At 40.1% G+C, this 20364-nt stretch overlaps 3 protein-coding genes across 6 annotated transcripts in view; 1 reads left to right on the top strand and 2 right to left on the bottom strand.

The window, feature by feature from the left end:
- Window positions 1-130, bottom strand: part of SUCLA2 (succinate-CoA ligase ADP-forming subunit beta) — an 86056-nt gene extending 85926 nt beyond the window's left edge. The window contains exon 1 of the mRNA XM_082434482.1: window positions 1-130. The gene's annotated coding sequence lies outside the window, so the exon portion shown is untranslated.
- Window positions 86-18848, top strand: NUDT15 (nudix hydrolase 15; the record flags this gene model as incomplete). The annotated part of the gene is made up of 3 exons (XM_082434533.1): window positions 86-243; window positions 4979-5175; window positions 8579-18848. 3 exons carry the CDS (start codon window positions 86-88, stop codon window positions 8737-8739), a joined length of 516 nt encoding a protein of 171 aa, XP_082290659.1. The 3' UTR covers window positions 8740-18848.
- The window catches only part of MED4 (mediator complex subunit 4), a 19619-nt gene continuing 18055 nt past the window's right edge, over window positions 18801-20364 (bottom strand). For all 4 annotated transcript variants that reach the window (XM_082434511.1, XM_082434509.1, XM_082434508.1 and 1 more), the window contains one exon: window positions 18801-19545. In XM_082434511.1, the coding sequence (XP_082290637.1) occupies window positions 19373-19545 (173 nt within the window). In that variant the 3' untranslated portion in view covers window positions 18801-19372. The remainder of the gene's footprint in view (window positions 19546-20364) is intronic.

Genomic DNA, 20364 nt, shown 5'->3' on the forward strand with positions numbered 1-20364 from the left:
CTGCTCAGGAAGATTGGCGGCGGCCCCGGGGGCGGGGCAAAGCGAACGTCACTTCCGGCCGCGGCCCGCCAGGCCCTCTCGCGCTATGACGGCCAGTGCGGAGACGCGGGGGCGACGCCCAGGAGTCGGGGTAGGAGTAGTGGTGACCAGCTGCAGGCATCCTCGCTGCGTCCTCCTGGGGAGGAGGAAAGGGTCATTTGGAGCCGGCAATTTCCAACTTCCCGGGGGCCACTTGGAGTTCGGGTAAGCAGCCGCCTGGCGGACAGGGAAAGCGGGACGTGCACGGGAAGGACGACCTCGCTCCCTGCGTGCGTCCGTGCGTGCGCGTCGACGCTGCGTCGTTTCTCGCGCGTTCCTCTTTTCTCCTCTCGGGCCGGGAGGGGGCACTGCGCTGGGTATGGCTGAAGGAGATATTTCCTCGTTCCCGTGTGAGCTGCGCCTGCGCCATCAGCTCCTCGCGAGACCTGACGCGTCTGGGAGTTGGCTGGTGAGTTGTGTTTTTCTTACTGCTCGCACTTGAGAGACCGGAAGTTGGTGTTTATAGGCCGCGATCAATGTAGTTCTGTCAGTTAAGGCTTTTGCACGGTTTGCTGGTGATTTAAACGCACATGGATATATTCCGTGTTTCCTGCTCCAGTAAGTTTAGTTGCGCTCTAACCAAGCGAATGGGCGACTGAAACCGTGGGTCTCAGTTTCTCTCTCTTTAAAATGGAGAAGTTAGATGATGTACTCCTTAAGGTCCCTCTCTGCTTTGGCATATTGTGATTTGATGATGTGTCAGACCGACAAAGAAAGTTAGTTCTACACAAGGGTGAAAAAAGGCTGAGATTGTGCTAGAAGGTGGATTCACCGAGGCTCTTGGACTCTTTAATCAATAGAAATTGATAAGATGCCAGATGAGGTATTTAGGCGAAGCTTTATTGGGGCTCGTGCTATAGCAAGAGGGAGCGAGAACAAGACACAGGTGCCCTTGCTCGGCTACCCTGGAGGGGACGTGGTGGTGGGCTGGTTCCTTAAATGGGGTGAGAATAGGGATTGATCTGCGGGTTGTGCAGGAGGCGCAGCTTAGGTGGCCCGCCTAACCCCTTGGTGGTGCTGTGTGTGGGAATCGTGCGTGGTACCCTGCTTTGCTCTCAGCAGCTCCGAAATGGCAGTTGGTTTGTGGCCTTTTTATAGCTTGTTTATAATTGCCCCAATTGCGCATGCGTGCAGTTATTTTTTCGTCTCTACCTTTGTCTAGGTGCAAGCACTCTGGTAAATGATCTATCTCAAAGTGAGAATAAAGCGTTCAAGACACAGAGCTTGTTTTTCCTTTTGTATAGAAAGTTTCAAACATACATAGAAATAGAATAGTCAGTGAATCCTCAGGTTCCCATTACTCAGTTTGTTCTTGTTTCATCTTTACTGCTCCTCCCTCCCCGCAAACAGACCCACACACCCCTTGTTTTATAAACGATTTTAAAGGAAAGCAGGCATCTTATTATACCACCCCTAAATAATTCAGTATGTATCTGTAATAGGCTTTTTTAAAAAAGTAACCACAATACCATTTTCAAACCTTAAAATATTTTATAGCATTTGTTACCCAGTCTTTACCATTTTCTGCAGTTGTCTTGAAAATGTCTTTTTACTCTTTTGTACCAATTCAGATTAAAGGAAGGGCACATGTTGCATGTGATTGATACATTTTTTTTTTAAGTCTCTTAATCTAGCAGTACCCGCCGTCCCCTTTTTCCTATGCCATGTTGAATATGGGTCATTTGAATTTCTCACATTATGACTATATTCTACTAATTCACCTATTTCTTATAAAGTGGTTGTTAGAAGTAGAGACTTGATCCTAGTGCCTTTTAATCAGACTTAGATCTTTATAGAATATGGAATTCTTATCTTCTAGCACAGGGAATTGTTTAAATGGTCTTCAGAATTTTTTAAAGCATCAATAAGTTTCTCGTTTTTAGATAATTAAGATAAGCTATCACTTAATAAATAATAAAATGCCTAGATTAAGAATCAACTTGCCCAGACAAGCACACCATATTGTACTTTGTCAGTTTGGGGGGCGGGGGAGCATTAGCCAAAGTTAGATCATAAATTAAGCACTATTTAGAATGTGTAATTACTAGAGTAGTGGTTCGAGATATCTGTCCTAACAGTAACACAAGACAGTACTGGAGTCTTGACTCATATTGAATGATAATGGCCAAAATTGAACTTTAATGACCTTTTTACTAAGTGCTAGGTGTTATGCTAAGCTCTTCACATGTGTGCTTTCACTTATCTTTGTATAACTGGTAAACTGAGTGGGCTAAATCGATGGGAAACAAACAGGAAGGAAGTGGCTTTATATATTCTCTTTTCATTGTCTTCAAACATGATTTGTCTTTCCCTTCTCTGCTTCTCCATGACGTTTTCTGCAAATTCAGTTGTTTTCCTCTTATTACCAGCCTGGGTTCTTGAACTCTTTAATCAATAGAAATTGATAAGACGTCAGACAAAGGAATTCAGGCAAGACTTGGGACTCATGCTACAGCATGAGAGAGAACAAGTAACAGGTGCCCTCGCCCTGAACTCTCTGAGGCGGGCGAGCTGGTCCCTTAAACGGGGTGAGGGTGGGAGTGGATAGGTGGTGTGGGCTGGAGGGGTGGCTTAGGTGATCTCTCCACCCCCTTGGTGGTGCCGGGTGCCTGTGTCGTATGTGGTACCCTGGTTTTGCTCCTGGCGCCTCAAAAGTGGCAGTTGGGTTTTGGCCTTTTTGTTATCTTTGTTCATAATTTGCCCCAGCTGTACATGGGTGAAGTTATTTTTCGTCGTCCCTTATAGTTTCTTTATATTCAGTCGTTCAGGGAGAGGATATGTTAGTCCAGGTGCAAGCACTGCAGTAAAGGGTCCCAGGTCCCAGCCTGTCTCACTTTCACTTGATTATAAAAGTAAATCATATTTTGGTTATTATGATCCTCTTCCAGGCATTTAGCTTTCCTTTGTAGTGGGGAAAGGAGGTGTGGGCCATTGTTTTGCTTTCTCTATCTTCTTCTCTTCTGTTTCTGGTTTCTTTTTCTGATGTGTTGAGGAAGGAGGGGAGGGGGCAAATCTTTTGCCTGAGTGGTGCTGCTGTGATCTATGTTATGTGCCCTCTGGGTGCAGTATTCCAAGGCGTGTTCTCTTTCTTTCTTTCTTTTTAAAAATTTATTTATTTATTTTTGGCCGCGTTGGGTCTTTGTTGTTGCACGCGGGTTTTCTCTAGTTGCGGCGAGCGGAGGCTACTCTTCGTTGTGGTGCGCGGGCTTCAGTAGTTGTGGAACGCGGGCTCTAGAGCACAGGTTCAGTAGTTGTGGCGCACGGGCTTAGTTGCTCTGAGGCATGTGGGATCTTCCCGGACCAGGGATCCAACCCATGTCCCCTGCATTGGCAGGGGGATTCTTAAGCACTGTGCCACCAGGGAAGTCTGCGTGCTCTTTTTCTCAGGGTGTGTTTATTGGTTGGTTGGAAGTCCTACAAGGATTTCTACACTGCACAGTTCCCTGACATAGGGGACTGACTTTTTGTGACGCTGGCCACCAGCTCCTGCTGTTAGCACACCACACTACATTTTCTTACTGATGGGGCCCCCAGCAGTCTCTTGTAACATCTGTTTGGCCCAAAGGAAACACACGTTGGGAAGGATGCTTTCACTGCTGCCCATTTTCTCTGCTCAGCCATCGTGGGCTGCTTTAGCCACTCTCCTGCCTTCCAAATTCCTAAAGTGGGAATGAGCATCACCTTGTGTATTCACGTGCATCCCTAAACACCACGGGACACATTTCAGACTGAACCCGAGAGCTCTTTCCCTCCTACACCTCTGCTCTGATGCACTGGGGTAGACCTATGAGGTTCCACAGTTTAAGTGGGGAGTAACATAGCAGTACCTCCTTCTTGAGAGTCTCACCCAGTCTCTGTGACTAATTCTCTTGGAGGGCCTTTCACTTGGTTTCGAGGCAGAGCTGGCCCCTCATCAGGAGGAAGAGGAATGTTCCTGCAGGCTGAAAACGCACAACTCTCCTCCCTCCCAAAGATCTGTCTTCTTATGTAGACTGGGTAGAGTGACGATAGTTTAGATAATTAGAGATACAAAAATATTCAAGGTAGAAAAGATAGAGAAACAGTATTCTTTTTTGCTGAATATCACACTAAAGTGCTTCATAAATATTTGGAAATTTAATCTAAAGTGCATATGAAATGACTTTTAGAAAAACTGAATCATACTAATGATTTCTTTTAATAATATTTGTTTTCATTCAATACTCATATTTTATCTGATTGTATAAAATTTCATTTGGAACAATTTCTAAAGGGGTATATTATATATTTTTAATCTTGTCTCATGTATGAAAACTGCAATGAAATGTTTTAATTTATATACAGGTTTTTGTAACTTTTGGAATATCAGCATTTTTGTCAATATCTATTTATTATGGATCATACATTGAAGGTGAACTAATCACATCAGTGTATTTTAATATTTCATGAATGCCTGTTGCCTATTGCCCTCAATTTTGAGCCTTCTGAGTCTTCAGAAAAGACAGTGTCCACTTCTTGATACACTTAAAACAACCCCATGAGAAAGTAGCATTATCTTCTTGTCTAAGGTGGAAAATAATGGACTTTGAGCTCAAACCCAGGTCTAGTTGACTCCAAAGCTGTGCTCTTAACTGATATATTAAACCACCTCCTGGTTGCATGCTGCTTCCAGGCACATGAACTAGTGCTGAATTGGCTAAATGTTCATTTTTTGGTTCAATATGAAGTCCTTTTGGTCTTCAGATACTTGATGCAGGATAAACAGAGTGTCAGAGGAGGGTTGTTGATGTATTGTTGTAAAGCGTGAACCAATTACAGCTCTTTTTGCTTTACGCTAGGAATTTCTAGCCAGAAATTTCATGGCAAAAAAAAAAAAATGCATAAATAGAATTGAATACGGTGGTGTGTTTCTGTTTTTCAGTGAAAGCTGGGAAGAATGTGCTCAAAGGGAAACCTGGGAAGAAGCAGCTCTTCACCTGAAAAATGTTCGCTTTGCCTCGGTTGTGAATTCTTTCGTTGAGGAAGAGAATTACCATTATGTCACTATTTTAATGAAAGGAGAGGTGGACGTGACTCATGATTCAGAACCAAAGAATGTAGAGCCTGAGAAAAATGAAAGTAAGAGAATTCTAAATAATGCATTTTCTGTGAGAGCATATGGTCTGAAGGAAGATTACATTATGTTGCCATAGGAAGAGAATTAGATTAGAATATAATTATACTTCAGTTAGACTGTAAGTATACTTAAATCCTGGATACGTAAGGACAGAACAGGAAAGAGAACTGGGCCTAGAGCCAGACTACTTGGTTCTCATCCTGGTTCTTCTACTTAGAGGTTTGTAACCTTGGGCAAGTTATTTAGGTCTCTGGGCCTCTTTTCTCACTTGTGACAATAGTACCTACTTCAGATGCGTTGTTGTAAGGATAAAATGAGTTAATACATACAACGGGCCTGGCCTAGTGAACACAGTAAGTACTCAGTAAATGTTAGTTTTATTGTTAGTGTTTAATTTTGTTTCACACTGTGATTTTTAAGCAAAACATTTAACGTGCCTTCCTCAGTTTTCTCACCTGTGCAAGAGAGGTAAAACTTCCTTTTATAGAGAACGCTTAACCTGACAAAACACTTAGCTGTTACCTTCTGTGTTGAATTGAGTGCTCTGAAAGCTTTAATGACAATAACTGATATTCTGTTATTTACTGTGTACTAAGCATTGTTCTTAGAGCTTTGCATGTATCATCTCTCTTCAAATTTCATAAAACTGCATGATAAAAGGAACTAAAGAGTAAAATATCAAACTTATTCAATATATTATTTGCCATAGGAAACCTTATCCAAGTGGTCTCGTGTAGGATCACTCCTTTAAACGTTTAATTTCTCCTCTAATAGGGAAAATCTTTTCATTCACAAATACGTGCTGAGTACTGTGTGCCAGACATTGTTCTAAGCACTGAAGAAAAAGTGGTGTTTAAAACAAAGTCCCTGCTCTCCTGGACTTTACATTTTATCTGGGGGGAAAGGCAACAAATTAGCAGATATTCTATGATAGTAACGATAGGAGTAAGAATAAAAGTAAAGCTGTGTAAAGATGGTGACATGTGGGTGTTGTGTCAGGTGGGGTGGTCAGGGAGGGTTTCTGAGAAGGGGGCATGTGTGCGGAGCCTGAAGGAAGTGACATTACTAGAATGAATAAATCATGTCTGAAGTGTTTTACAGACTGACTTGATTGAATGAACAGAAGGGCATGTTCTACCCGAAGGCCTGTTGAGTCATATAAGATTTTTTATAAAATAGGTAACTACTTGGAATCCTTTAAAATGAGCTAGCAAAGTCTGAACTGTTTTTACTCACAACACTTCTGATACCAAATGTGTGGACTTTTTCCTCACACTAAATAATTCTCCAACTCTCCAGACATCAGTTGGGTGTCCTATAATTCAGTTCAATTCTTACACTGTCTACTTGGATCCGAAAAGTTAAAGAGCTCAGTCCCATGAGACTGCCCCCATTTCCAATGCCAATCTCATGTCCAGGCCTCCTGTACTTTTGACTGCCTGGCTATAAATCGAGGCTCCCACAACCCCCTCTTCGATAATTTGCTAGAATGTCCCACAGAATTAAGGAAAACACTCTCCTTACATTACCAGTTTGTTTTAAAGGATACAGCTCAGGAACAGCCAAATGAAAGAGGCAGGGCCAGGTCTGGGGAGGGGGCACGGGACTTTCATGCCCTCTCTGGACGTGCCACCCTCCCAGCACCTCGATGTGTTCAACTTGGAAGCTCTCTGAACCCAGTTGTGTAGAGTTTTTATGGAGGTTCCTATGTAATGGGATTATTATTACTGTGATTGTTTAAATCAATGTCCATTGGCTGTTAACTCAGTCTCCAGCCCCTCTCTCCACCCCTAAGGTGGAGCGTGGGGTGAGAGGTGGGCTGAAAGTTGCAACCCTGTGATCACGCCTGGGTCTTTCTGGTCACCAGCCCCCATCCTGAAACTCTCTAGGGGTCCCCAGCCACCAGCCATCTCATTAGCATAAACTCAGCATTGGTTGAAAGGAGCTTATTACGGAAAACAAAAGATGCTCCTCTGATCCCTATCACTCAGGAAATTACAAAGATTTTAGGAACCCTGCCAGGAAACAGGGATGAAGACCAAATACCTATTTCTTATATCACGATGTCACACAAAGAAACACACAGAAAGTATCCAAAGGCCTTCAGCTGGTCTAGGGTACAACAAAAATTATTCATGCCTTAAGAAGTGGGAGGCAGGATTGTACCAGGTTCACTGGGGGAGCTGATAACCTGGCCAAGGTGCAGGCACTCGGGGGTCTTCGTTTTATTTATAATATAAGCATGCAGTCTCTGCCCCACGTTCATCAGGTCCTGGATCTGGACTGCCTGCTTCAGTTTCCTCCAGCCATCTGTTTATACTTAGAAGGATAATCTAGATGCTTCATTTTCTAGGGGGCCCCTAGGATAAACTTTACTTCAGCTCTCTTGAGACTCAGTTAATTGAGCATCTTGCAACACATTGTGAGTGTCCCCCTCCCCCTTCCCCTCCCCCTCCCCCTCTCCCTCTCTCTCTCTCTCTCTCTTACTGTGTGGTCACAGGTGCTGATCAGCCCTTCCGCAGCTTGTTCCAATTTCATGGATTCTTTGTCCCCTGCCTTGCCGGAGTGAAATTACATACCTGTATTTTATAGGCAGAGAAATACTGAAGGGAAGAAACAGTACTTACACATAGATATATGCATGTAATCATAAACTAATTTAGAACATGGAGTTCTAATAATCATATATTTCGGTATTATTAATATCATAATATTTAAACATTCACCTGTCACGGGCATCTGTGCTTTCATGTTATTTACATTTAAATCATCAGAGAAAACACCATCCCCTAGAATATTTTTCTAGGATTTCATGTACTTTACAATGAATAGACACTGTTAAATCTTTCACATTTGAGTGGATTTTTAAGAAGACAACTCCTTCCCTTCTTGTCTTTCTATCTAAAATATACCACAGCACAGAGAATACTTTTTATTCTCTGTACAGCTTCTATTACTTTTTTAAGAAATGGAGGATGCTTAGAAATTTTGTAATCTACCTTATTTTGTAGGTGAGGAAACTGGCTTATTTTAATGTAGTTTAACCTGTAGTATCAATGCAATACATAAAATTCTGTGAGTCTTGTTTAACCAGATATTTAAATGAAAATTGAATGGTATTAAATCTGGGTTTTACTACAATATGGCCTTTGTAAACTTGGCTTCATATTCAAATAACAGCATGTTTTAAATGATCATCATTCTCTTCTTAAGATCTTCATTCTAAATGCAAATTATGTTTGTATAGCCAAGCTAATGCATAGCATCACTATTGCACTTCATTTTATTAGTAGCAAATCATTTTTAAATTTAATTAATTTTTCTTAGTATAGGTTAACTTGCCAAAATAAATGTCCTTTGTTTCCTTTCATCTAAAGAAATTGCTTTGATACCTTTCTTTTCTAGGTTGGGAGTGGGTTCCTTGGGAAGAATTTCCTCCCCTGGACCAGCTTTTCTGGGCACTACGTTGTTTAAAGGAACAAGGCTACGATCCATTTAAAGAAGATTTGGATCATCTGGTAGGATACAAAGGAAATCACCTAGAGGTGAACAAGGAGACTCCCTGATTTTTTTTTTTTTTTTAATGGGTTAGCCAAAAAAAAAAAGTTCGTCCAGTTTTCCCGTAAGATGGCTGTAGTAGTGCTTAGTTGTGTTTAACTTCATTAGAAACAATTTTGTTGGATTGTATTGTGACAGCTGTCATATCAACGTGTATTTAAAAAACTTATCAAAATTGGTGAATTTTTGTGTTGCCATTTTAATACTTAAGATGGAAGAAAAAAAGCAACATTTTCGGCATATTATGCTTGATTATTTCAAGAAAGGTAAAAATGCAACTGAAACGCAAAAAAAGATTTGCGCAGTGTATGGAGAAGGTGCTGTGACTGAGCGAACGTGTCAAAAGTGGTTTGCGAAGTTTCGTGCTGGAGATTTCTCGCTGGACGATGCTCCACGGTCAGGTAGACCAGTTGAAGTTGATAGCGATCAAATCGAGACATTAATTGAGAGCAATCGACGTTATACCACTCGGGAGATAGCTGATATACTCAAAATATCCAAATCAAGCGTTGAAAATCATTTGCACCAGCTTGGTTATATGAATCGCTTTGACGTTTGGGTTCCACATAAGTTAAGCGAAAAAAACCTTCTTGACCGTATTTCCGCATGCGATTCTCTACTGAAACGTAATGAAAACGTTCCATTTTTAAAACAAATTGTGATGGGCAATGAAAAATGGATACTGTACAATAATGTAGAACGGAAGAGATCGTGGGGCAAGCGAAATGAACCACCACCAAGCACACCAAAGGCCAGTCTTCATCCAAAGAAAGTGATGTTGTGTATATGGTGGGATTGGAAGGGAGTCCTCTATTATGAGCTCCTTCCGGAAAACCAAATGATTAATTCCAACAAGTACTGCTCCCAGTTAGATCAACTGAAAGCAGCACTCGACGAAAAGCGTCCAGAATTAGTCAACAGAAAACATATAATCTTCCATCAGGATACCACAAGACCGCATGTTTCTTTGATGACCAGGCAAAAACTGTCACAGCTTGGCTGGGAAGTTCTGATTCCTCCACCGTATTCACCAGACATTGCACCTTCGGATTTCCATTTATTTCGGTCTTTACAAAATTCTCTTAATGGAAGAAATTTCAATTCCCTGGAAGACTGTAAAAGGCACCTGGAACAGTTCTTTGCTCAAAAAGATAAAAAGTTTTGGGAAGATGGAATTATGAAGTTGCCTGAAAAATGGCAGAAGGTAGTGGAACAAAAGGGTGAATATGTTGTTGAATGAAGTTCTTGGTGAAAATGAAAAATGTGTCTTTTATTTTTACCCAAAAAACCAAAGGAACTTTTTGGCCAACCCATACATAAAAGGCAAAATAAGGTCCTGTTAAAGAATGAAAAATATCTACATTTCAGAACAACTCCATTTTAGCTGAAAAGTCCCACATGATTGCCAGTAATTTATTTGGAGTCTCTTAATATACCCAATACCCTTTCAGCCCGTACTCGTGAAAATTTTTCAGGGATTGTGTCATGAATTGTATTTCAGACTCAGAAAATGTGATAAATGGTGATGTTGTGGTAATTCTGCTTTCCGTATTACTCTGTGGTTTGACTGTGCTGTTTGTCATTACCAGTGTGCGTGGAGGAGAGTGCAGAATTTGTCTTAGTGTTTCAGTTATAATAGAGAACCTAATTCAGGTGCTAACACGGTATGCCTGTTGCAGAATTTATCACATTTGTTGATTTTCCTCTTTTGTTTTATTTAAATCAAAAAAATTTTTGGTAATATATTGCGACAGTCCCTGCAACTACAGCAAACAGGACAGGTCTTTAGGGTGTATTTCCCAGGTTTCCGATTGAGAACCTAAAGCAAGGGAAGTGAGAAAACACCATCCAGGATCTGTATCCCATCATTAACAGGCCCTGTCATTTTGGATCTCAGTTGATCTCTCTGAGATTCAGCTTCCTTATGTGTAAAATGCGATTAGACTAGGGCAGTGGATCTCAAAGTGTGGCCCGGGGAAGTCCTCAAGACCCTTTCAAGGGTCCTCAGGGTTAAAGCTGTTTTTGTCATACGAAGACTTCATTTGCTTTTTTCATTCGCATTCTTTCCTGAGTGTACAGAGGAGTTTGCATGTTGTGTGATACTGTAGCTGACTGAATGCAAAGCAGATATGAGAGTCTAGCTCTCTTCTATTAAGCTAGATGTGAAAGAAATCGACAAAAATGTAAAACAGTGCCACTCTTCTCACTGGTTCTTTTGCTTTTTTTTTTTTAAAGAAAAATAGCTATATTTTTTATAAAAATTATGTTAACATATAACGGTTTTGAGTTATGGGTTTTTGTTATTTGTAAATAAATTAATAAAAGAAGTCTTAAAATTTCTTGGTTTTAATTCCTAATATGGTCCTATCACTAGATAAAATCCTACAAAAACAAGAACTCTTTGAGGTCCTTAGTAATTTTTTTTTTAAATGAAGTATAGTTGTTTACAATGTTGTGTTTCAGGTATACAGCAAAGTGATTCAGATATGTATTAATACACACACACACACATATTCCTTTTCAGATTATTTTCTGTTATAGGTTATTACAAAATACTGAATATAGTTCCCTGTGCTATACAGTAGGTCCTTGTTGTTTATTTTATGTCTAATAGTGTGTATTTGTTAATCCCAAACTCCTAATTTATCTCTCCCTTCCCTTTCCCCTTTGGTAATCATAAGTTTTTTTTCTATGTCTGTGAGTCTCTGTTTCTGTTTTGTAATTAAGTTCATTTGTATCATTTTTTTAGATTCTACATATTAGTGATATCATGTGATATTTGTCTTTGTCTGACTTACTTCACTTGCTATGATAATCTCTAGGTCCATCCATGTTGCTGCAAATGGCATTATTTCATTCCTTTTTATGGTTGAGTAATATTCCATTGTATATATGTGCCACATCTTCTTTATCCATTCATCTTTCGATGGACACTTAGGTTGCTTTCATGTCTTGGCTATTGTAAATAGTGCAACAGTGAACACTGGGGTGTGTGTACCTTTTTAAATTCATTTTCATCTTTTCTGGATATCTGCCCAGAAGTGGGATAGCTGGATCATATGGTAGCTCTATTTTTAGTTTTTTAAGGAACCTCCATATTGTTCTCCATAGTGGCTGCACCAATGTACATTCCCACCAACAGTGTAGGAGGGTTCCCTTTTCTCCACACCCTCCTCAGCATTTATTATTTGTAGACTTTTTGATGATGGCCATTCTGACTGGTGTGAGGTGATACCTCATTGTAGTTTTGATTTGCATTTCTCTAATGATTAGTGATGTTGAGCATCTTTTCATGTGCCTCTTGGCCATCTGTATGTTTTCTTTGGAGAAATGTCTGTTTAGGTCTTCTGCCCATTTTTTGATTGGGTTGTTTTTTTGATATTGAGCTATATGAGCTGTTTGTATTTTTGGAAATCAAGCCCTTGTTGGTCGCATCATTTGCAAATATTTTCTCCCATTCTGTAGGTTGTCCTTTTGTTTATGGTTTCCTTTGCTGTGCAAAAGCTTTTAAGTTTGATTAGGTCCCATTTGCTTATTTTTGCTTTTATTTCTTTTGCCTTGGGAAGCCGATCTAAGAAAACATTGGTACAGTTTATGTCAGAGAGTTTTGCCTATGTTCTCTTCTAGGAGTTTTATGGTGTCGTGTCTTATTTAAGTCTTTAAGCCATTTTGAGTTTATTTTTGTGTATGGTGAGAGGGAGTGTTCTAACTTCATTGATTTACATGCTGCTTTCCAACTTTTCCAACACCACTTGCTGAAGGGAGACTCTTTTCTCCGTTGTATATTCTTGCCTCCTTTGTGGAAGATTAACTGACCATAGGTGTGTGGGTTCATTTCTGCACTCTCTGTTCTGCTCCATTGATCCATATGTCTGTTTCTGTGCCAGTACCACACTGTTTTGATACTCTAGTATTGTCTGAAGTCTGGGAAGGTTATGCCTCCAGCTTGTTCTTTTTCCTCAGGATTGCTTTGGCAATTCTGGGTCTTTTGTGGTTCCATATAAATTTTAGGATTATTTGTTCTGGTTCTATGAAAAATGCTTGAGTAATTTGATACAGATTGCATTAAATCTGTAGATTGCTTTGGGTAGTATGGCCACTTTAATAATATTCTTCCAATCCAAGAGCATGGGGTATCTTTCCATTTTTTTTTTGGAATCATCTTCAGTTTCATTTATCAACGTTTTATAGTTCTCAGCGTATAAGTCTCTCACCTCCTTAGTCAGGGTTATTCCTAGGTGGTATTTTTTACACGATTTTAAAAGGGATTGTTTTTTCACTTTTTCTGATATTTCATTGTTAGTGTAAAGAAATGCAACAGATTTATGTATATTAATCTTGTATCCTGCTACCTTGCTGAATTCATTTATCAGTTCTAATAGTTCTTGTGTTGAGTCTTTAGGTCCTTAGTAATTTTTAAGAGTGTAATGGGATCCAAAACCAAAAAGTTTGAGAACTGCTGGATTAGACCATGAACTCACATCCTTTTCTTTATGAGCCCATTTCTGTAAAATCCCTTGCTTCTCCTAAAGCTGGTTACATTTGAATTTTGCCCTTTCAACAGACTCAAATACTGTTTTAATCATGTTACAAAAGAATCTTTCTTCAGTGAATGAAGATCATTTTTAAAGTTGTTTACTTTTTTTTTTAGTATTTATTTGGCTGCGTCAGGTCTTAGTAGCAGCACACGGGATCTTCACTGTGGCATGCGAGATCTTCTGTTGCGGCGCGCGGGCTTAGTTGCCCTGCAGCATGTGGGATCTTACTTCCCCAACCAGGGATCGAACCCGCGTCCCCTGCATTGGAAGGCGGATTCTTAACCACTGGACCACCAGGGAAGTCCCTAAAGTTGTTTTCTTTTTTTTTTTTTTTTTAATTAATTAATTAATTATTTATTTATTTTTGGCTGTGTTGGGTCTTCGTTTCTGTGCAAGGACTTTCTCTAGTTGCGGCAAGCGGGGGCCACTCTTCATCGCGGTGCGCGGGCCTCTCACTATCGCGGCCTCTCTTATTGCGGAGCACAGGCTCCAGTCGCGCAGGCTCAGTAGTTGTGGCTCACGGGCCTAGTTGCTCCGCGGCATGTGGGATCCTCCCAGACCAGGGCTCGAACCCGTGTCCCCTGCATTGGCAGGCAGATTCTCAACCACTGTGCCACTGGGGAAGCCCAAGTTGTTTTCTTAATTGCTTACTTTTTCAAAGTTATATGTGCACATTGTATAGTTTACCATTTACAAATCTCATTTTCTATTTTATTTTAACAGACTTTTTTTTAAGAGTGTGAGAGGAGCTCAAGTGGAATTAGTGTATATTCCTTGAACTAATGAATTTCACAGTTTTTCCTACTCCTATTTGATTACTCCATATCCTTCTGTTGCTTGCTCATTAGTTTTACTCCCTTCCTCAACTGACTTAATCTGTTTGTCCCTGGCTCCTCCCTAAATGATAGACATGGGAGGCTTGATAAGAACCCAGGCAGCCTTGTAGATGAAACTCCTCCATGGCTTTATCCCAAGTATAGTTGATTGGGAATTCACTGAGATATGTCTTTATGCCAGTACTTATCCAAGCAGGTGTTTTATAGTTTCAGAAACTTATCACAAACCTGAGGAGTTTTTTCTGTATCTGCTACTTTTAAATTTGTAGTAGACAAACTCATTAGGAGCTTGTGAGGTTTTCCATTTGTTTGTTTTAAATTCACCAAATTAGACATGAAGGTCTATTTCAATGAAAAGAAAAAAACCAACCTGGGCCCTTATTTATAGTAAAAAGTAAAAAGCTAAGTTTCATGTTAGAGGGGGATTGCACTTACTCGGCACCCAACGTGCTCAGTGGCATCCAATAATGACTCTGTAAATATTTCTCTAAAAGAGTGAATGACCAGAGCAGGATTTAAAGCTCTTTAAGTAAGCAGTTAATTCTTAAATGTTTTGAGAATTGCCTTTAATAGAAAAAACTAATACTGACTACTAGCAGTATTCTCATGAAATGTCTATACCTCACTCTGCCAGGATACTGGCAAGCCTGAAATAGCTCTTCATGTATTTGCTAAATCAAGCCCCGAGGTGTCCTTTATCCCAAGATAGGCAAGTGCTCCTACACTGACCTTCACGACATCCGAGCAGAGGTCTGCCCAGCAGAGCATGATGTGAATTCGGCCTCCCTGAGATCCGAACTTGGAAGAGGCAGTTCTTTGTTATCTGGACTGCCAGCTTTCCACATAAGGCAAATGTTCCTTCAGATGAAATATTCTCTTCTTTGGGGCATCAAGGATCATTTAGGGATCGTGGAGAAGGAGAGCTCAGGGAGTCATCTGTAAGGAAGGAAACAAAGTCTTCCAACGTAAACTCAATCATATATTGATGCTGCCTCTCTTATTTTTAAATTATTTATGTTGTACTTAGAAATCAGTGTTGCACTTGAGTAGTGCTTGTGAAAAATGCAAATTAAAAATAACAGTATGCATTGACTGAGAGGTGTGTACCAAGCTTTCCATTTTATGTACCTCAAGAAATTGAACACGTTAAGGCCCTCCATAAACATTTAATTTGCATCTACTATGTGCCAAATATTGTGGTAGATGCTTAATAATATTTACACTGTAAATTGAATCTATCACACTTCCTTAATGCCAAATTCCCATTCTAGATTTCCCATTTTTATGTTCAAAATGTTTAAGTATTTGGCTTTCTGCATAATGTCGCTTAATAGCTTTATATGCACTAAGTTATATCACTCCTCATTTTATTTACCAGAACAATTTATGGGCAATCAGAATGAAGTAGCAAGCAAGCCAAGGTTATCACCAGACTGTTTGACTTGGTATTCTGTCCTCTATTCTTCTGTTTTTCTTTACAGATTCACTTTCCACCTATTGTTTGATGGCTCCCCAAACAACATTATCTTCAGCTCAAACCTTTTTCCTAAACTCCAGATCACACACCAATCACACACCAGTCATCTCTAGGTGAGATTTTCTCTGTCCTTCTCACTTGATACATTACAAACTGAATTTCCTCTTGTATTCCTCGAAGGGAATGCCTCTACCATCTGCTTAGTTGCTCAGATTAGTTTCCTTTTCCCCACATAAAGCAGTCTCTGTCTTGTCCATTCTGTTTCTTTCATGTCTCTTGGATCCATCCTCATCACATTGTCCCGGTTGCCTCTCCCCTGGTCCAGGTCCTTCATCATCTTCTCTCCTGTTCCTGCAGCTGTATCCTCAGACTGACTGATGGATTGAGGTAAAATACACAACATAAAATTTACCGTCTTAACCCTCTGACTTATCTTTGACAGTACTCCTAGAATGACTTCTCAGAATCATAAATTTGGTCGTGTCTCTTGTCTTCCCAAACTCCTTGAGAAGTTCCCCATCGCTTGTATGAAAAATCCTTAACTTGACATGCAAGGTCTTTCATAATTTCTCTAAAGTAACTTTCCCACCATATCCACATCACTTTTTCACTCTACTACATTCCAAGTGTATTTCTTTGTGCCTCCTCAAGTGTACTTCGCCAGTGTGTCTGCAGCTCCTTGTGAACTGAATGTCACTCCCACCCTCAGTCTGCCTCAACAAAACCTTCTTACCAATTTTTCATACTGCACTTCAAGGGTCCCTTCCTCTGTGAAGCTTTCTGGACTCAACCAGGCTGACTTTCACATACCACGCCTTACACTATTTCTACTGCAGTTTAACTTCAGTGGTGGCTTTTGAATTAGTGAGGCTGTAGGCTTAAGTGATATGTGACACTTGTGTTCTTCTGAAGTCATCTACTTTTGCCTTCTTGTATAACTTGGTTTAATTTCTAATGGGTTGAATTCACTCCCAAAACATTTGTGAAGTAATAGATTCTGCAGATAAAATGCTCCCAAATCAGCCTTCTCCTTAAAAATGGCTGAAAATAGGTGCTCATTTATAGTGCATAGTTTGCATAAGCACTGTTTGTATGAATGAAGAGGAAACGTGTCCACATTTCAGGGATCAGGTGCGACTCTCGGGGTACTTACCGTGGCTGAGCACCACCGCTGATTATCTGCAGTCTTGGGCTTGGTTCAGTGCCTGTGAACTGCAGCACAAGCCACGCTGTGTTCTGTTGATTGCCTGCCTCCCCAGGAAAAGTAAACTTCAGGCTGGAGACTGTGTGTATTATACACACAGCAGCCAGTGGTGACTGGGAGTACTAAATGCCCAGTGTGTGCTGGCTGAATGAAAAATTGACCTTCTAGTAGTTCTTAACTAGTCCTTGTCCTGGGCTGCAACAAGACAAGTAGTGCTGAGCATACTCAGAGGAGGGAATGCAAATTCTGTGTTCCAGGTTTTGTAGGGACGTAAAGGAGAGCTGTTTCTATAGGTGTAGGGAGAGAGGAGCTAGAGTCTGAAATAGAAACAGAGTTGCCTTGGAGGTTAAAGACCTGCACAAAGTCCAAAACCAGGTGGGGGAAGCTGAAATCCAAATGTCCGTTTACTAACAAACAAACAGTGAGGAATAATGAGGACAAGTTCCTGTGTTTTGGGGGAAATCGCTAAATGACGTGTATGTGAAATGTGCCTTAAAATGAAAGTTTAATGTGCTTAATTTATAAGATGCCTCTTCAGATCTTGCTGGAGGTATTATATAACATATAAGTCCTGTTAACTTTCTAGAATATTTTTAAAAATCCAAGTTCTGAGATACATTTAGACCCGAGGGTTTTGGATGAGGGGTTGTAGAGCTGTACGGATAAACGCCAAGTGAGCATGTATACAGCAGCTTGATTTCTTTGAGGTACATGTGAAATTTCCACTTGTTTTCTAATCCACTGATCCATCAACACTCATAAGGACTCTATATATTCTATTTTTTTTTTATTGGAAATTTTTTTTTTTTTTAATTATTTTTGGCTGTGTTGGGTCTTCGTTGCTGTGCGCAGGCTTTCTTTTTAGTTGCGGTGAGCAGGGGCTACTCTTCATTGCCGTGCGCGGGCCTCTCATTGTGGTGGCCTCTCTTGTCTTGGAGCACCAGCTCTAGGTGTGCAGGCTCTACAGCACAGGCTCAGTAGTTGTGGCGCACGAGCCTAGCTGCTCTGCAGCATGTGGGATCTTCCTGAACCAGGGCTCAAACCCGTGTCCCCTGCATTAGCAGGCGGATTCCTAACCACTGCGCCACCAGGGAAGCCCAGGAATCTATCTATTCTTGAGTCCTATTTTTCCATTTGGGTTTATTTTTTTTATGTTCTTAGTCTGTGTTGGTTTATAAGTAAAAACCCCTCGAGGGAAGAGGTGCTAAGATTTCTGAACTGTGAATGGCAGTGACTGACAGGGATCTTAAAGGCTTTAGGGTCCCAGTACTTAGATTTGGATGTGAAGGCCTCACAGATTCCCATTCAGCAGGTAAGAAGCAGGTTCTTGAATCTGCCTTCTAATGGCCATCACAGTAATTTGGATACGCTTGGTTTGTGGCCAGATTTTGAGAAATACCACTTTCAAGACAGTTAAAATGTAACCAACATGGCCATTGTGCTTTGCACAAGTCTGACATCCTTCATATGGGGTATGCTTTTTCTTTTTTCAATATTCTCATTTTTTTCAAACAAAATGTATATAATGTGTATTTTTTTTTAAGATAAAAGTCTACACCAAAATGTTAATTGATATGATCTCTGGGCAGAATGCTAATTTCATTGTGTCTCCTTTATGCTGAACCATATTTGCTAAATTTTCCACAAAAGATCAGGAAAAAAGAGTAAAGGGTGCAATACTGTCTAAAACTGATAAGTCAAAATATAGCTGTATAAGCACATTATTTAAACATGGAGGTTAACCACCAGAAGTTAAAAGTGATTCCTTCTGGGAACTGCCATAAGAGGGAAGGTGAAGGCCAGAGAGTGTTTTCCATTCTAAAACCTTTCATACAATTTGTTATGCTTGTTATGACATTATGGTAAGTTTTCAATTCGTTTAAAAAACTACTTCATTTTATTTCTTCTAAGAATGGCAGTGTGTGCCTTTAAGAAACCTACCAAAGTTGGTATTAACTAGTTCAGATCCTCCAAATTCTAAAGTATGTACAAAATGCAACTGGATTTACAGAAATATCCTACCTATGCTGAAAGTATAATTTAAAAAAAAAAAGCATAGAAAGTACAAACAAAAGTGAGTTTACAAAATATACAATAATTACAAATAGTACAAACTGAGACGATTTCTCCTGTTCCTGTGACAGAAGCTAACAGCCTTTACTTTCAAATGAGGGTTTCTGTTATTCTGAGTTAATGATGCACATTCAGTGATCTCCTGCCTTTGTTTATGCTTTTCTTAATAGTTCCAGGAGGCCTATTAGTGATATGTACATGGGTCATTTCCCTAAAATCTTATTTCCAGAACTACTATGCACAAGTCCAACACAACTGGAATAGAACAAGACGGCACTGAACTGAATAATCTTTTTTTCCAACAGTAAATTTTGATCTTCTCTAAATATTCACGTAGTGGTTTAGAACTGAAGCCATGATTTTTGGCTTTAAAAAGAAAGTCCACTGTGATTTTTAATAGGCAGCACAATTCCACTATAGCCAATTATCACCTGGCTATTTTTACAGGTTTGCAGTTATTGAAGGAACAGAATTTGATAGTATTCAATTCCGTATGTTTTGTCTTACGCTTTTTTAATCAGAGTCACTGCTACTGCTTGAGGAGTCTGTTGACATAACCTCTACATCATCTTCATTTTCTTTGTTGTGTCCTGGAGGCTCCAACACAAAGTCGCTACTGTGATTTGGTGGTAACATATTCACTGCCATATCATTTGACTGCCATGGATACTGTGGAGCAAGGACATCTGGAGAAAAGAAAGAAGCACACACGAGAACATTTCTACTAATAATTTACTTCTTAGTTATACTTTCCTTCATGCAAATAATCTGAAGTAAAATTTCTTAAAGGCTAGAAATCAAAATATACATTTGGCCAAATTAATAATCAAATTTATCATGGAGAAATGTGATGTTTTAGTAACTAGACTCTATGGTTTATTTTTTTTAAATCATACTTTCCTATAGTCACTATTCAAGATGTTCACAATTTCAAATCGAATGTCTCATATCTATACATATTTTATGCACATATATAATACATCATATACAGTACTTTCTATATATTCTCTCCATATATATTATAAATAGCTAATGTACACTATATTATGTATTCCAGTTTAAACTGCCTCTTAAGCTTCAATTCCACTCTTCTCCCTGGACCCTGAAAACACTTCTCCTTTGCCAGTGGCCACAATGTTAAGCTCTGTCAGTAGAGGGCACTGCAAGGACTCCACAGGAGGAACAGGCTTCCCTTCCGGGATCCTGCCTTTCCCTCCTGTGGTGCCTCGTGGGTGTTTAGGACATCGGTGGCATCCCAGTTGGATGAATTCCCAGCTAGTCTCCCAGGGACCCTAGTGGATAACTTCCTACTTGCCAGCTCTGGCCTGTGACACCTCATCTAACTTCTCTGCCATCCAACAGGCCAGAGCTACACCTTTTCCACTCAGGACTGAATATCAGCCTTGGGAAGGGGGGGAGCCTCTTCTCAGTCGGTCCCTTCCTTGGGTATCTGCCTCATCCTACACGTAGTAGCTGCTCCCTGCATCTATTATTACTGCATTTAA

The sequence above is a fragment of the Balaenoptera physalus genome (genome assembly GCF_965194825.1).
Source record: "Balaenoptera physalus genome assembly, chromosome: 18".
NCBI classification, from domain to species: Eukaryota; Metazoa; Chordata; class Mammalia; order Artiodactyla; family Balaenopteridae; genus Balaenoptera; species Balaenoptera physalus.